The sequence below is a fragment of the Ailuropoda melanoleuca genome, chromosome 2 (assembly GCF_002007445.2).
Source record: "Ailuropoda melanoleuca isolate Jingjing chromosome 2, ASM200744v2, whole genome shotgun sequence".
Classification (NCBI taxonomy): Eukaryota; Metazoa; Chordata; class Mammalia; order Carnivora; family Ursidae; genus Ailuropoda; species Ailuropoda melanoleuca.
The window spans coordinates 78429853-78446717 of NC_048219.1; the positions used below are offsets into that span (position 1 = coordinate 78429853).

At 36.8% G+C, this 16865-nt stretch overlaps 1 protein-coding gene across 2 annotated transcripts in view; it reads left to right on the forward strand.

The window, feature by feature from the left end:
• RAP1A (RAP1A, member of RAS oncogene family) overlaps nucleotides 1-16865 on the forward strand; it is a 75309-nt gene that overhangs the window by 40903 nt on the left and 17541 nt on the right. For both annotated transcript variants that reach the window (XM_034654079.1, XM_034654078.1), the window contains one exon: nucleotides 13997-14080. In XM_034654079.1, the coding sequence (XP_034509970.1) occupies nucleotides 14024-14080 (57 nt within the window). In that variant the 5' untranslated portion in view covers nucleotides 13997-14023. The remainder of the gene's footprint in view (nucleotides 1-13996; nucleotides 14081-16865) is intronic.

Below are 16865 nucleotides of genomic sequence, written 5' to 3' on the forward strand. Positions count from 1 at the left end.
ATGAAGGGAAAGAGATACATCTTTTCCTTCCTGTGGACTGGAATGTGTACATGGTAGTGAACTATTTTTAGCTTGTGGAAGAGGGCAATACTCCAAGGACAACAGAGCAACAAGATGTAAGAATTTAGCTCTCTGACTGCTAAGCTGTCCCCTGGACTATATGCCTTCTGACTGTCCTATGAGAGAGGGAAGAAACTTGAATTTTGTTAAGCCCTCTGAGGGTCTCTTACTACAGTAGCCTAGTCTGTGTCCTAACTAATATAGGAAGAGCGTGAGAAAATGTAACAAATCTAAAAAGAATCCAGATATGAAGAAAAATGAAGTAGATTATTTGAGGAGATTATGATTGAGAATTTCTAAAACTCCAAAAAGACACGAATTCAAGAAGTCAAATAAAGGATAAATAAACGTATAATACGCACACAATGAAAGATCTTAAAAATAGCCAGAGGGAGAAGACAGATTATTTTTAGAAGATCTGCAGTTTATTGAAAGGAAAATTGAAACCAAAAGATAAGAGGATAATAACTACAGTGTGCTGTGAGTAAATAACTCTTCAGGCAAAAATGTCTTTAAGAGTATAGGTAATACAAAGTTTTCAGATAAATAAAAACTAAGAGATTTTGCTACCAATAGAATATCTCTAAGACAGCTTCAAAAAGAGATACTTTAGGTAGAAGGAAAATGATCCCTGATAGAGGGTTTGAGATATTAATTAGAAAAGAAGAAAGGCTGAAAATTAAAGAGCCAAGCATCCAAGCTAAATTAGAAAAAGAACTGAATAAAGACGGGGATGAAGAAATAGACATAAAAGCAAATATTAAAGAAATAAAAAACAAGCTTATAGTAAAGGATCAAGAGCCAAAGTTGATTCCTAGAAAAAGACAAACCTGGTAAGATCAATCAAAAAAACCAAACCAAAACAAAACAGAGGGACATAGTAAGAATGGAAGAGGAGCTACAACCACAGATGCTATAGGATTATTATAAAAAGGTATACCTAAGTAACTTTTTGTTTAAGGAATAATTTGAAATGGTAGATTAGTGTGTGTGTCGTCATAATAATATATTAAGCTTTTCTTTTTTTCTTTTTTTAAGATTTTATTTATTTATTTGACAGAGATAGAGACAGCCAGCGAGAGAGGGAACACAAGCAGGGGGAGTGGGAGAGGAAGAAGCAGGCTCAGAGCAGAGGAGCCTGATGTGGGGCTCGATCCCATAACGCCGGGATCACGCCCTGAGCCGAAGGCAGACGCTTAACCGCTGTGCCACCCAGGCGCCCCAGGATATTAAGCTTTTTAAGACTGCTTGTCAAATTTGCTTTTCTGAATAAGAGGGTTGGATTAAATGTTTTAATCCTTCACTTGAATTTTTGGAGAATTTCAAGGGTGCAGTGGTGAATGAGATGATTGTTTCAGTCAAACTTAAGTCATACAGTATTAAGATTTTGGTAAAGATTTACCTGGGGATAATTGACAGATGAGTTTCTCTTAAAACAGTAGAATTTGTTTGCCTTTTTAATATATAAAAAAGTGGGGAAGTGTCATTCAGTAAGGAAATGCAAGACCGTAAGAAACTGTAGAAACCTTGTGTTCTTAAAAAAAAAGTTTTTTTTTAAAGTGTTACTGGGGCGCCTGGGTGGCTCAGTTGGTTAAACCTCCGACTTGTGATTTTGGCTCAGGTCATAATCTCATGGTTCCTGAGGTTGAGCCCCATGGTGGGGAGTCTCACTGAGATTCTCTCCCTCTGCTGCACACCACCCCCCCCCCGACTCAGTCATGTGCTCTCTCTTTTTCTTTCAAATAAATAAATCTTTTTTAAAAAAATATGGAGAACACTCAAAGAAGCCAGAAGTTTGAAGTTAACTGTTGTAAGTTAAAGAGGATAAAGTGACGGCTTTTATTTTTAATTTAAGCTTTTTAGTAATGCCTGCTAATAGTACTAATTAGCGCATAATACTTTTGAGAGAGAGTAAGAACTAAAGCTTTTGCAGAGGAGACCAGAATGATTATAGAATTTGAAACTTTACCATTTGAAAAAGGAAATAGGACTGCTTATTGAAAAAGTGGATATTAGAGAGGGTGGGAAATAACTGTCTTCAAATATTTGAGGGATATAGACTTACGAAGAGGAATTCTCTTTATTCTGTTTAGCATCAGAGGACAGACCCAGTAAGTGGCCACTACAAAGAAATAGAGCGGTGTAAAGAACATTGTAACAGTTAGGTTACCCAGAAATGGAACGGACCGTTTTGTGAAGGTAGAGCTCACAGGCCTTTGATGACCATGTCTAGAGATATTTTTAGACTGAATTTTCAGAAAAGAAACACCTACTATAATTCAGGCATTCTGTTGTTGAGTACTGACTTCAGTATGTAAAACAAGAAAAGACAGAACCAAGCTATTTGATACAACATGTCATAAGATTTGCTACATGGAAGTTAAGTATATTATTTAAGAAGTCTTATATTTGTCATCCTAGACTTCATAAAATAAGCTTTTATCATTTGTGGTTTGCAAACTTAGGATTTAGGAGGGCTTCTTTTTATTGTATCAGGACTACTGATCTGTTTTGTCTTATTCCTTTTACCTTTTATTTACCTTTCTTTCCTGTTGTTTTTCACTTTCGAACTCTTTGTGGAATTGGTCAAGTTTTCTTTGCGTGTTTTTCCTCTAGTGATCTTTAAATTATATATAATCTAGTTGTTTACATTGCATTTTTTACCTGTCTTGATTTATATTTTTTCAATGTATTGAGAGATGCAGTATCATTTATTTTTTTTCCCCCACCAAGAGAAAAAACTTCAACATGCCTTTACTTTCCTTCCTAACTCCTCTCAAACCAGTGTGGAGAAGATCACAGAGTTTTATTACCAAATTTTTGTACATATTTTACATCAATAATTAGATTTCTAGCCGTAATTTTTACTGATTTATCTGCTTTCCATGATCTTTTGTTCTAATGCCTTTTTGTTTCTTGAATCATTTTCCCTTTTTTGTTGGCATACCTACACCAGTAAGTTTTGATATGTATTTTTATTGTCATTTAGTTCTAATTGCTTACTTTCCATTTTGATTTCTTCTTTGACCAGTGTATTATTTAGAATTGTGTTGTTTAACTTAAAAACATTCTGTGATTATGTAGTTATATTTTTGTATTGATTTCTAGTTTGATTGCATTATGGTTAGAATACTCTGTGATTTCAGTTCTTTGAAATTAGTTGAGCCCAGCATGGCCTTGCTAGTAAATGATCCAGGGACACCTGACTGGCTTAGACAGTAGAGTTTGCGACTCTTGATCTCTGAGTTATAAGTTCGAGCCCCACATTGGGTGTGGAGATTACTTAAAAATAAAATCTTAGGAAAATTAAAAATAAAAATATGGGATCCCTGGGTGGCTCAGCTGGTTAAGCATCTGACTCTTGGTTTCGGCTCAAGTCATGATCTCAGGGTCCTGGAATTGAGCCCCACTGAGGGCTCAGCAGGGAGTGTGTTTGAGGCTCCTCTCCCTCTCCTTCTGTCCCTCCCACTGCTTGCGCATGCCTGCAAACACTCTCTCTCTCTCTAAAATAAGTCTTTTTAAAAAATAAATGATCCATGTACACTTGAAAAAAATGTGTCATTTGCAGTTGTTAGGTGTGGTGTATTTATATGTATATGACTTTTGGGTTAAGTTGATTCATTATTCGGTCAAATCTTACATATATATCATCACTGATTTTTATATTTTCTGTCAGTCGCTGAGAGTCATGTTAAAAAGTCTAATCATGGCTGTGTATTTCTCTGGTTTTCCCTTTAGTTGTGTCAACTTTTACATTATATATTTTGCCTTGTGTTTTAATTTTCTTTTCTTTCCTATTGAATATTTATTAATGTAATTACTGATATATTTATATTGACATCTTTCCATTTATTTTCAATTTGTCCATCTGTTCTTTGTCCTTTATATTTTCTTTTCTTTCTGCTATATTTGGTTATTAAACCATTCCGAACTGTAGTGGCTTACAGCAGTAACCATGTGTTATCATCTATCAGTTTTCTAGAGTATGGAAGTAGAGAGTGGCTCAGCTGGGTGGATCTGGCCTAAGGTTTCTCAGAGTGTTGCAGTCAGATGGTAGCTGTCTGGGATCATCTTAAAATCTTCTTTATTCACAGATCTGTGGGTACTGAAACTGTGAGGGCTTCTTACACAACTCTCTGTGTCCGGATGGTCTCTCCAAAGTAGTGGCTTCAGGACATCCTGACAGCTCTGGGCCCCATGGCATGGCTCCCAAAAGAGAGATCCAGGAGGAGGCTCTGTCCACCCTTTCTAGCATCAGAAGTCAGACAACATCACTTCTGCTATATTTTGTTTAATAAACCTGCCCCTGATGTCATGAGCACTGGGTGTTATATGCAGCTGATGAATCACTTCTGAAACTAATAATACACTATATGTTAATTTAAATTTAATTAACCTTCCCATATTCAGAGAAAGGGGCATATATTTTTCCTCTGTAGAAGCTTTTTAGGATTGTCTTCATTTTCAGTGGTTTGAAATTTCAACTCCTATGTGTTCAGTTGTGAATATCTTGTTTTTGTTATTGTTGTTGTTGTTAATTATGTTGCCATTCATTGAGCTCTTTAAATCTGAAGATTGCTAATTTTCTTAGTTTACCTCGGGAAATGTCTTTCTGTTATTTCTTCAATTCTTCCATTTCTAGACGTTCTGTCAGATAGCTGGTAGAACTTTGAGATTTATCCTTCTTGCTTCTTTGTTTCATTCGACGTTCCATCTCTATGTCTTTTTGTTCTGCAGTCTTTGGGTAGGTTCAGTATATTGCTTCACTGACTTGCTTTTCAGCTATATCCATTTTTCACTTCAGCCCATCTACTGATTTCTCTTCTGATGGTCATATATTTTATTTCCTAAATCTCTAGTGTATCTTTTGGATAGACTTGATAACTTCATAAGTTTCTTTAGGGATATTAATTTATTTTACAGTGCTTTATAGGTCCTCTTAACTGTTTCTTTCGATTTTTGTTCTTCGTTTGTTGAATTCATTGCCTCTGTCAAATTGTTTTCCTCAAATCTGTGATTGTCTGCTCTTCTTGAGAATCCCTGTTGGCCTTTTCTATTTATAAGAGCTTATCTCCTCTCGTTATGGGAAGGGGTAGGAATGCTGTTGGGCTGAATGTGCCTGGTTTTAGACTGAAGACTAATTTATAAACTTCATTTACAAGTACGTAATGTCTGATCACTTTCTCTCTATGTACGTCCTACCCCCAAAGTGCTAATCTTGAGAAGAACAAGAGGAGGAGGTATCAAGGGAGAGATTCTTGCAATGAGATAATAATGTGATTTCATGGGGCGCCTGGGTGGCTCAGTCGTTAAGCGTCTGCCTTGGGCTCAGGGCGTGATCTGGGCGTTCTGGGATTGAGCCCCACATCAGGCTCCTCTGCTAGGAGCCTGCTTCTTCCTCTCTCACTCCCCCTGCTTGTGTTCCCTCTCTCACTGGCTCTCTCTGTCAAATAAATAAATAAAATCTTTAAAAAAAAAATAATGTGATTTCATGTTATAAAAAAGTTGAATTTCCATTATGATGTAATATGAAGAACATTGTTCTTTATTTTAGAAGATTAAATCTTACCATGATTTCCGTATTTACTTAACCATCACCCCCAGAATATGTGGTCATTTGTCAGTTTTAAAATCTTCATGGCTTCTGGGGCACCTGGGTGACTTAGTTCGTTGAGCGTCTGACTTTTGGTTTCAGCTCAGGCCATGATCTTGAGGTCTTGGGCTAGAGCTTGGTTGGGCTCCAAGCTCAGTGGGGAGTCTGCTTCCCCCCTCTCTCTGCCTCTCCCCCCCCAAAATGTGTAAATAAATCTTTAAAATAAAATAAAATATTCATGGCTTCTGTACATATAATCAACAATATAACTGCTTGTTAAGAAACTACCTTCAGTGTTCCTTAATGTAAAAAATTTTTTCTCCAGAATTTCTCATCACAACCAAATTTCCTTAAATGAATTTTGTTTTGTAGGTTCATTTGTGTAGGAGAAACTATTTTATCTTGTAATTAATTAGTTTACATATTTAAAAACTGAAACAACAAAATTGGGATTGATTCGTGTCATAAAGACAATCATGTTATTTTGTGAAATTTAGAAGTAGTTTTGCTGAAGGAAGAATGAAAAAATTGTAGTATAGCCTGGACTATAATGTTAGGAACTCAAGATTGACTTAAAATTTAAACATAGTGTAATGTTTATTCTTGTCCTCCTTATTTGTCAGGGAATCTAAACCAGAGTGAGACATTTTCTGGTTCTGTGTTGGGAGCGCAGGGCATAGGAGATTTCCATAAAAAGGCATGGGATTTGCTTGGAAGAACATAGTGGTTTTCTAACTTGGCAGTAATGAGTTAGAACTAACCCCTTTCAAAAGAAAATAGTAATCCACATTATTCCTTATTGGGTATTTGTGTGTGTGTGTGTGTGTTTTCTTATCTGAGCTATATTATTTTTGTATTTGCATGTGCATGTGTATACATTCATGACCCATAGTATCTGTTAGGTGTAAAGAAAATAATTTTCTATGCATATAGTATATATGAAAAATAGGTTTGGGATTTGAATATTTTACTACTTGAGTTGAGGAACAGGGGCCAAATATTTTGTTGTTGCAGAATACCCAAAATAATTTGGCCGTGTCTGAGTGCTTTTCCCAAATTCTGTTGCCCTCGGAGGCAATTTGGGAAATATAAATGAGCCTGCTATATTAGGATCCCCTCTTGAAAGATACGCATTTTTGCATTAGAGAGATAATGTATTTACATCTTGTTAAAATGATAGTGGTCCCCAGCTAAGAATCACCAGGGACCTGAGAAGGGGGTTACAGACAACATAGATCTGTCTGGATATATATATGCTCTTGTGTTTAATAATCAAGGTGTTTGTTTTTGTTTTGTTTTCATGGAAGTAAGAGAACCACCTGACACAGATAGAGGTGCAGGATGATTAATGTCCCAGCACAAACCTCTCCCAACTCACAGTTTCCTCCGGTTTCCTGTCCATTTACATTGTAAAATGTGGCCTTTCTTTGGGCTTGATTCTTAGCTTTCTTCTGTTTTCAATGAATAAGTTCTCTTTGGTTGATCTCATCTGCTGTGGTTTCAACTATTAACATTTCTTACAACTCCTAAGTCTGTACCCTCTAGCTCTTTGGTTTCTACTGAGCTCCCAGACTTAGAGTTTTAAAAGCACATATTACCTACTTTTCCCATAGGAATTTCAGACTTAATTTTGGGCAGGAATATGTTCTTTTTAAACCTCCTTTTAGCCACCTAATTTGCCCAAGGTAGATATTTAGGAGTTATTCTTGATTCCTCTTCATTCCCCTAAATAAATCTGTAACTAGCCGCGGAGGCCTGTCAGTTTGACCTTCAGAAAACCACTGTCCGGGGCGCCTGGGTGGCTTAGTCGTTAAACGTCTGCCTTTGGCTCAGGGCTTGATTCTGGCGTTCTGGGATCGAGCCCCACATCAGGCTCATCTGCTGGAAGCCTGCTTCTTCCTCTCCCACCCCCCCTGCTTGTGTTCCCTCTCTCACTGGCTGTCTCTCTCTGTCAAATAAATTAAAAATCTTTAAAAAAAAAAAAAAAGAAAGAAAGAAAACCACTGTCCCCTCATCAGCCCTAGTGCTGCTGTGCAAGCCTGTGTCATTTTCCACCCAAGCTAATTCAGTAGCTTCCTGACTGTTCTCCCTGCCTTCAGTCCATTTTATACACTGTTAGCAGTTGTCTTTCCAGAATATATATCTGACTGTATTACTTAAAAAAAAAAAATCACTGTTTTCTCCCCATTGCTTACTAGATAAATTGTAGGCTCTTGTACATGGTGAGCGCCTTTGCAAGAATAACCCAGTCTCCATACCCTGCTCCATTTTCCATACCTTGCTTTTAAACCGTGTGTTTTGGCCACACCCATCTGTGTGGTATTCCCTGGATCTTGTGTATTTAGTGATTTAGAGTATTTGTTCAAGCTGTTTCCTCTGCTTTGAATGCCCTTCCCTACTTACCTGGAACATTCCTATTCAGTTTTTCATTTAGTTCTTATGTAACCTCCATTGAAAAACTAACCTGCTCTCTTCTCTGTTCCTCCATCCTTCCCCAACCCTTTCATCTTTGCTCTGTAAAAACTTTGTTCGCATCATATTGTAATTACTTATTTTTTCCTCCTCCATGAGCTCCTCCAGGATGGGAAACATAGTTTTCATTTTTGTGTCCCTTGCACCTAATGCTGAACTGGTACCTGGGAGATACTTTGTAAATGTTTTTTGATTCAGAACAGCAATCATACCTGTCACCATGTCTGTTGGATAGTTTACTGTAATTTGTCCTTACTATGTTTCTTAGTGAGGGCTGCTGGAACAAATTACCATAGACTGAGTGGCTTAAACAACACATTTATTCCTTATAGTTCCAGAGGCTGGGAAGTCCGAAATCAAGTACTGGAAGATGTGTCTGAGGAGGACCTGCCTCCTGACTTAGAGGTGGCTGTCTCTGTCTTCACCTGGTGGAGAGTGAGAGAAGCAAGCTCTTGGGACTCTTACAGGGGCGCTAATCCAGTCATCTAATCCTCATCTAATACTAAGTACCTCCCTCCCAAAGGCCCCACCTCTTAATATCATCACATTGGGGGAACACATTCAGTTTATAAAACTATATATGTAATTGGTATTCTGAGAAATTTCCCTTTTTTTCCCCATTGGATTTTCTTAAATTCTGTTGAGCTACAAACTACACGTAATAAAATGTCCGTTTTTTTTTTGTTTTTTGTTTTTAAATTTTAAAAATTTTATTTATTTTTAAATTTTAATTCCAGTATAACATACAGTGCTATATTAGTTTCAGGTGTATAGTCTAGTAATTCAACAATTCTGTATATTACAGTGCTTATTGTGATAAGTGTACTCTTAATCTCCTTTCTCTAGTTCCCCCATTCTCCCACCCACCTCCCCTCTGGAGACATCATTTGTCTATATTTAAGAATCTGGTTTGTTTGTCTTTTTTCCCTTTGTTCATTCGTTTTGTTTCTTAAATTCCACATATGAGTGAAATGATACAGCATTTCTCTTTCTCTGACTGACTTATTTCACTTAGCATTTTACTCTAGGTCCATTCATGTTGTTGGAAATGTTAAGATTTCATTTTTTATGACTAATATTCCATTGTCTCTATATACCGTATCTTTATCCATTCATCTATTGATGGACACTTTGATTGCTTCCATAATTTGGCTATTGTAAATAATGCTGCAGTAAACATAAGGGTACACGTATCTTTTTGAATTAGTGTTTTCATAATCTTTGGGTAAATACCCAGTAATGGAATTACTGAGTCATATGATAATTCTATTTTTAATTTTTTGAAGAACCTCCATACTGTTTGCCAGACTGGCTGCACCAGTCTGCTTTCCCACCAACAGTGCATGAGGTTCCTAAAATATACTTATTTTAAATGTGCAATTCAAAAAGGGGGCTCCTGGGAGACTTGGTCAGTTAAGCATCTGCCTTCAGCTCAGGTCATGATCTCAGGGTCCTGTGGTGGAGCACTCTATCTGGCTCCTTGATCAGTGGGGATTCTGCTTCTCCCTCTTCCTCTGCCCCCCCCACTTGTGCGCTCTCTCCCTCAAGTAAATAAACAAATAATCTTTTTAAGAAAATGTACAATTCAGTAAGATTTGATAAATGGAAATACCCATGTAACCACCACTGTAGTCAAAGTGCAGATCATTTCCATCACCCAGAAGAGTTCCTTTTATGCTCCTTTATAGTCATTACCCTTGCCCTACCACTGGCCCCAAGTAACTTTCTGGCACTATAACTTAGTTTTGTCTTTTCTAGAATTATATTATGTAAGTGGAATCCATACAGTAGTCACTCTTTTATGTATTTTGCTGAGTGGTTGGTTGGTTTGTTTTTTTGAGGTTCATCTGTCTTGTTGAATCTGTCAGTAGTTTATTCTTTTTTATTACTGAGTAGTATTCCATTGATTGGATATACCAAATCCATTCACTTCTTGATGAATACTTGGGTTATTTCTAGATTTTGGCTGTTAATGAACAAAACTAAGAGTTGAAGTTCATTTTTTTTCCAGCCTGACTTGTTCAAAAGATTGTCTTTTACATACTGAATTCTTTTGCCCCATCTTGAACAATCTATTCCTATGTAACAGATTAACAGAAATCTTACTGGGCTTAAAGCAACATTAACCATTTATTGTCAGTTTCTGTGGATCAGGGGTTTGGGAGTGGCTTGACTGGAAGGTTCTGGCTCATGGTCTCATGAGATTGCAATCCTCTCAATTAAGGCTTGACTAAAACTGCAAGATAGGCTTCTGAAGGGGGTTCACTCACATATTTGGTAAAGCATGCTAACTGTTGGTAGGAATCCTCAATTCCTCTCCAGCTGGGCCTCTCAGAAGGGCTTCTGGTTAAATGTCCTCATGACATTGTGAGTGGCTTCTCTTAGAATGATCCCAGAGACCATGGTACAAGCTGCAGTGCCTTTTAAAGGAGGTCACATATGGTCACTTCCGCTATATTCTATTGGTCACACAACCAATCTTAGGAAGAAACTACACAAGAGTATGAAAACTGAGAGTGAACAATACAAGTTATGAATACCAGGAGGCCAGGATCCTTGAGGGCTTATCTTGAAGGATGGGTATGACAGTCCCTTTATCAAAAATGAACTCAAGATATATACATGGTTTTATTTCTGGATTTAATTTGGTGCCACTGATCTGATTGTCTTCATGACAGTATAACAATATCTTTATTACTGTAGTTTTATATTATGTCTTAAAATCAGATTGTGCAACACTTTTCTTCTTTTTCAGAACTGTTAACTCTACTAAGTTATTTGCATTTTCAAAAAAATGTTAAAGTCATCTTGTCAATTTTTACAAAAAGGAAACCTGCTGATTGGGATTGCATTGAATCTGTAGACCCAGCTTGGAGAGAATTGACATCTTAACAATAATATGGACGTATCTTAATATGATATGGCATGTCTCTCTAATTACTGTGTCCTTAATTTCTCTGAGCCATGTTTTGTAGTTTCAGTATATAAGCCTTGCACGTATTCTTTTAAAATCATCTTTTAAGTATTTTACTTCTTATTGGATACTATTGTAAATGGTATTTTTTAAATTACATTTTTCAGTTCTTTGCCAGTATATACAGATACATAATAGTTATTGTTTTTTTGTATCAACCTTTTATCCTGAAATCTTGCTAAATTCCCCTATTAGTCTCGTAGCTTTATCGTGTATTGTATATATGGGATCATGTTATCTGTGAATGAAGACAATTTTACTTCTTCCTTTTGCATAAAGGATCCTACTATAACTAGCTTAGAACAATGGTGAATAGAAGTGGAAAGAGAAGACATATTGGTGGGAAGAAAAAGAAAAACCGTATAATACCAAAAGATGCAGAAAAAGTATTTGGAAAAAATCCAACATCCATTCTTGAGAATCCATATAAATGTAAACTCTTAAGAATGTAAAAGGGTGTAAAGAAGATGTGAAACCAAAACATTTGAGTTTGATTAGAGTAACCAAAATTCTAACTGCTTGGCGTAGGTAGGGATTCATAATCTAAGGTCCCCAACACTTGTAAAGAAGAAAAATCTTTATTTTTCCTTAACCTCTAGTATTTATTTCTATTTTGAATGCAGGCAACAAACCACTAGTAATGATACTAGCAGCAACTGTGACTTTGTCACCAACAAATATTACTTTTAACTTTCCTTTTATCTTTATTTAAAGTTTTTTTCTTGAAGACACCATGGTTAGGTCTTGCTTTCTTATCTTGAGTTTGAATTGAAATGTTGGAATATTGGAATAGATGATTTACATTTAATATGATGGTGTGGTTACTTTTAATTCTGCTCTCCTATTGTTTGTTTTATATTTTTCCTGTCTTGTTCTTTATTGCTTTTTTTTGTATTTTTTCTGCTGTGTTTTGGATGAATCAGTTTTTTTTCCCCCATCGGCTGCTCTGGGTTTTGGAGTATGCATCTTTAATATACAACAGTTTATCTTCAAATAATGTTATACTACTACAAATACACTGTAAGAACCTTGAACAATATACTTCCAGTCCCCTTCATTTTTTGTGCCGTTACTGTACTATTACTTCTGTGTGTGTTGTAAAACCTTGTAGTACGTAATTACTAGTTTCAATTTAAGTGGTCAAAAAGGTCTTGTAGATTTACTCTCATTCACCATTTCTGGTACTTTTTATTCCTTTTATAATCGTCATTCCTTTATGTAGATCCAAGTTTCCATCTGTTATCGTTTTCTTCCACCTGAAGAAAGAACTTCCTTTGCTTTTTTAAAATGGTACTGGTGAAATTTTTCCCCCAGCTTTTCCTTCTTCCTTCTGTCTTTCCTTTTCTTGTTTCCTTTCATTTTATCTTCCTTCTTTCCTTCCTTCCTTCCTTCCTTCCTTCCTTCCTTCCTTCCTTATTTATCTGAAAAAACTTCACTTTCATTTTGGAAGGATAGATTCATTGTATTTAGCATTCTAGATTGACCATTTTTTTCTTGAAGCATTCTATTTTTTTTTTAAGATTTTATTTATTCAAGAGAGAGAAAGAGCACGGGGAACCAGGGCTGCAGAGGGAGGAGAAGCAGACTCCACACTGAGCACAGAGCCTGATGCATGGTTCGATCTTACGACCCTGAGATCATGACCTAAGCAGAAACCAGGAGTCTGATGCTTAACCAACTGAGCCACCTTCTTTAAGCATTTTAAAGATACTGCCATTTTCTTCTGTCTTGCATAGCTTCTCAAGATGTCTGTGAATCTTCTGGGATTTCAAATGAATTGCCTGTTTTTCAACAAGGGGAACTTTCCTGACCAAAACTCCCAATATTTCTATGCACCCTGGAATTGTTCAGCTTATAGATCCCTATTTTTTCTTCGCCTTTACCTCATGGAGTTTCATCCTGTGTACTCTGCTTAATGTTTGGCCAGAGACTCAAGTGAATGCCTGTGCAGATTTCTGGAATTTTCTGTCCTTAACTCCATCTTCTCTGATACACATTCTGGTCTCTGCTTAAGCTCTTCCTCCCTGTGCCACAGTCTGAAAAGTGCCTCCAAGCAGAAAGCCAAGGCAGGTGTAGGCCTCACTTCATTTTGTCGCATCACTCAGAGATCATAGTCCTATACTGCTTATTGTCAAATGTCTGAAAACAGTTGTTTCATGTATTTCGTCTGGTGTTTTAGCTGTTGACTGTGGGATTAAAAGTCCATTCATACTTATTCCATCATGGCCATCGGAAATTCTTTCCTGCCTTTTTACCTTTTAAGATAACTGTGGAGATAAAAAATAAAGTTTGTATTTCTTTTTTTTTTTTTCTTTCTAGCAATTTGGGCCTTATGGAGTATATTGCTAATACCTACTTATAGAGTTTTATCAATTTCATTAATAATATCCCTTTTGTATCCTAGTAATTTTCAAGGTAACATTTTACAGAGTACAGCTATATAGAATAATAAAATAGTGTATAATTACTATATGATATTTTAAGCAAATAAAATAGCATATACATTAATGCTAATGTGAGTGAACTTTTCAAAAAAGTGTGTTAAGTTGTTTAAACAATAGCTTTGTAAAGAATTGGGTACATGATTGTAGTTATAAAACAGCTACTAGTTTTAATCACCTTATTTTCTGGTCAAACACTCTTACAGGTAACATGAATAGGCTCTAATGATGACTGATGTCTAGTCGAAGATGATCTTTAATGAATGCCTGGCAGTAGTCCTGTAAACTTAGCTTAGAATCTGCATGGTTTTACTATTAAGTGCCTGTCTTCCCCTTAATAGTATTAAGGGAAAGAGCGAACAAAAACCAAAATGTCATATATTTCATGTAACAGTTGCACATTCTTGCTATTCTTAGCATGTTTGTTAATCTTTAGGCTTTTCTTTTTTTCCCCAGATTGTCAGTATTTAAACAGACCACATCATGCGTGAGTACAAGCTAGTGGTCCTTGGTTCAGGAGGCGTGGGGAAGTCCGCTCTGGTAAGTTAGCCACCTAACTCTAACTTAATTAGTATAGTACTAGAAAGACATTGATATTTGCTTGCCTTAGACTTTTAGTCATTAGTGAGAAAAGGTGGCAGTATTTTTTATATGCCTGGTATCTGCCCCACAGGGGACAGAGATTCATTCAGTAACCACAGAGGCGTAGTTTACAATGGTGGCTCATTCATTCTTTTACTTACTGAATGTTTACTGGCTGCCTACTATGTGCTAAGCCCCCTGGGATTGTGATTCAAAAAGGAATAAGATCTCATTTTTTAAGGAACTTACATTCCAGTGGGGGAACACTGATTATTTCAGATACTAGTGGAGTAAGTCCTACCCTACTCCCACCCCAGACTTAAGTGAAATGAAGTTATTTTTTGTATACATGCTGTATTTTGTAAATATTTATTGAGCTTATATACTGTCAGACTCTGGGGTTACAGCAGTGAACAAAACCAATCACAGTCATTCAGAGCTTACCATACAGTGGAGGAGATATAATAATTACAAAGTTAAATGAAGAACTACCTCATTATTGTGAGAGAGATACTTTGAAAGAAAAGTAGACTGTTAAGAGAGATCCCTATGACAGATGAACCTCAGTTAGCATTTGACTGTGAACAGGTCACAATCGTTGTGGCAGAAGTGAACTGGAAGGCAAAGGCAAATAGAGGGAAATGAAGTGAGAGGCAGGGACCACATCATGATTTAAAGATCATATAAGAACTTGAAACTTATCCCTAATGACAGTGAGAAGCCATTGAAAGTGATTTTTTTCAGGGGTGAGAGGGGTGTTGACAAAATTGTATATATGTTTTAAAGAGAGTACCTTGTTCTGTGTGGAGTGATTTAGAAGAGAGGCTGAGTGGACATGGGACACCAGTTGGGAGTTAATGCTGACCCCAGATTATTGTTTGTGGAACCATATTGGGAATGTGGCATCGAAGGAGAGAAAAGTAGATGTTCTGACAATTAACTTGGTGCTGAATTGATGTGAGGACTAGGAGAGAAGGAGTTGTTGAGGATGATTCCCAAAGTTCTAGTTGTTGAGCTACTAACTTTATGGATGGATCATTTAAGTAAAAGGGAAACACTGAAGAATGAGCAGATCTGTGACTAAAACTCAAGTCATGTCAAATTTGTTTATGTGAGATGTTAAAATAAATACATCAAATAAGTAATTGGATCCTCAAGATAATAAGCTTTAAAGAGACTTGTGAAATGATTTGGGGCACCATGAATATATCAGTGGTATTTAATTTCATGAGAATTATGTTACTTTTAAATTAGTACCTGTAAATTATTACCTCTGTGGTGAATGAGAATATCTGTCATTTTAGATGCATATATTCAGGGCACCTGGCTGGCTCAGTAGGAAGAACATGTGACTTGATCTTGGGGTCGTGAGTTTGAGCCCCACATTGGGTGTAGAGATTACTTAAAAAAATAAAAAAAACTTAAAAAAATAAAAATAAACGCATATAACTTTTTTTTTTTAAAGATTTTATTTATTTATTTGACAGAGATAGAGACAGCCAGCAAGAGAGGGAACACAAGCAGGGGGAGTGGGAGAGGAAGAAGCAGGCTCATAGCGGAAGAGCCTGATGTGGGGCTCGATCCCATAACACCAGGATCACGCCCTGAGCCGAAGGCAGACGCTTAACCGCTGTGCCACCCAGGCGCCCCTCGCATATAACTTTCAATTCAGCAAGTCTCTAGAAATTTCACATATAAGTTCATATATACAGAATAATGTGGTTAAGGATATCGATTGCAACATTCCTTACAGTGGTAAGAGTTTAGAAACAACCTAAATGTCTACCATAGGGGCTGGTTAAAAGTGAGTTTTTAATACACATTTAGAGTAGAATAATATATGCCTATTAAAAAGAATTCAGCAGCTCTGTATATACTGATAGACAGTGATATCTAAGATGTATTATTTAGGGGAGGAAAAGGTACCAAACAGTGTAGACAATAGTTTGATAAGAAAAAAAGGAGGGTGAGGGGGAAGATAGTGTAGAGACTATCTCTGCAAGGTTAAATAAGCTATAGGTAACATACTGGTTACTTGGGGGTGGAATTGGATAATTAGGGACAAAGGTGATAGGTAGGGTTGGTTACCACTGCATACTCTTTTGTGTCTTTTGTATTTTGGCCTATGTCCATGGATTACCTTTTCAAAAATAAAAAATAATTGAAAATAAAAATCCATAGGAATAAATGAGGTTGTCTAGGGAGAGACTAGAGAAAGAACTCAGAACTGAGCTCTGAGTACCTCTCAACCTATAAAGAGTAGGTAGGATTGAAGGCTCCAGCATAGAAGAGTATATCTTATACTTGAATGTAAGGAAAGCATCTTTACTGACTGCTCAGAAGTCAAGTCGAGGGAAGGAAGCAGATGATACAGAAACCTGGAGGGGGCTGGCCTTGATAAAAGCAAGCTTCAGTAAGATTGATAGTGCCGTAACCATGCTGGGGTGGAAGAGTAAATGAGCGCTGAAGAAACAGAACCATAATTGTAGACAGGTGAAGTTTGGTTATGAGAGAGGGGTGGAGCTGGAGGAGTCGCGGACTTAAGGGCGATTTTTATTCCTGGGTGGGAGATGGTAGAGCAAACAGTCTGTGTGCTGGAGGCAGTAATCCCGCAGAAAGGACAGTGACGGCGTAGGATGGGAAGGGAATAATTGTTATAGGTGTCAAAAGTTCAAGAAATAACAGAAGTGAAATTAATGGGTCACTGAAGTAGTGATTAGTTAGTTTATTGTGCACACACCAG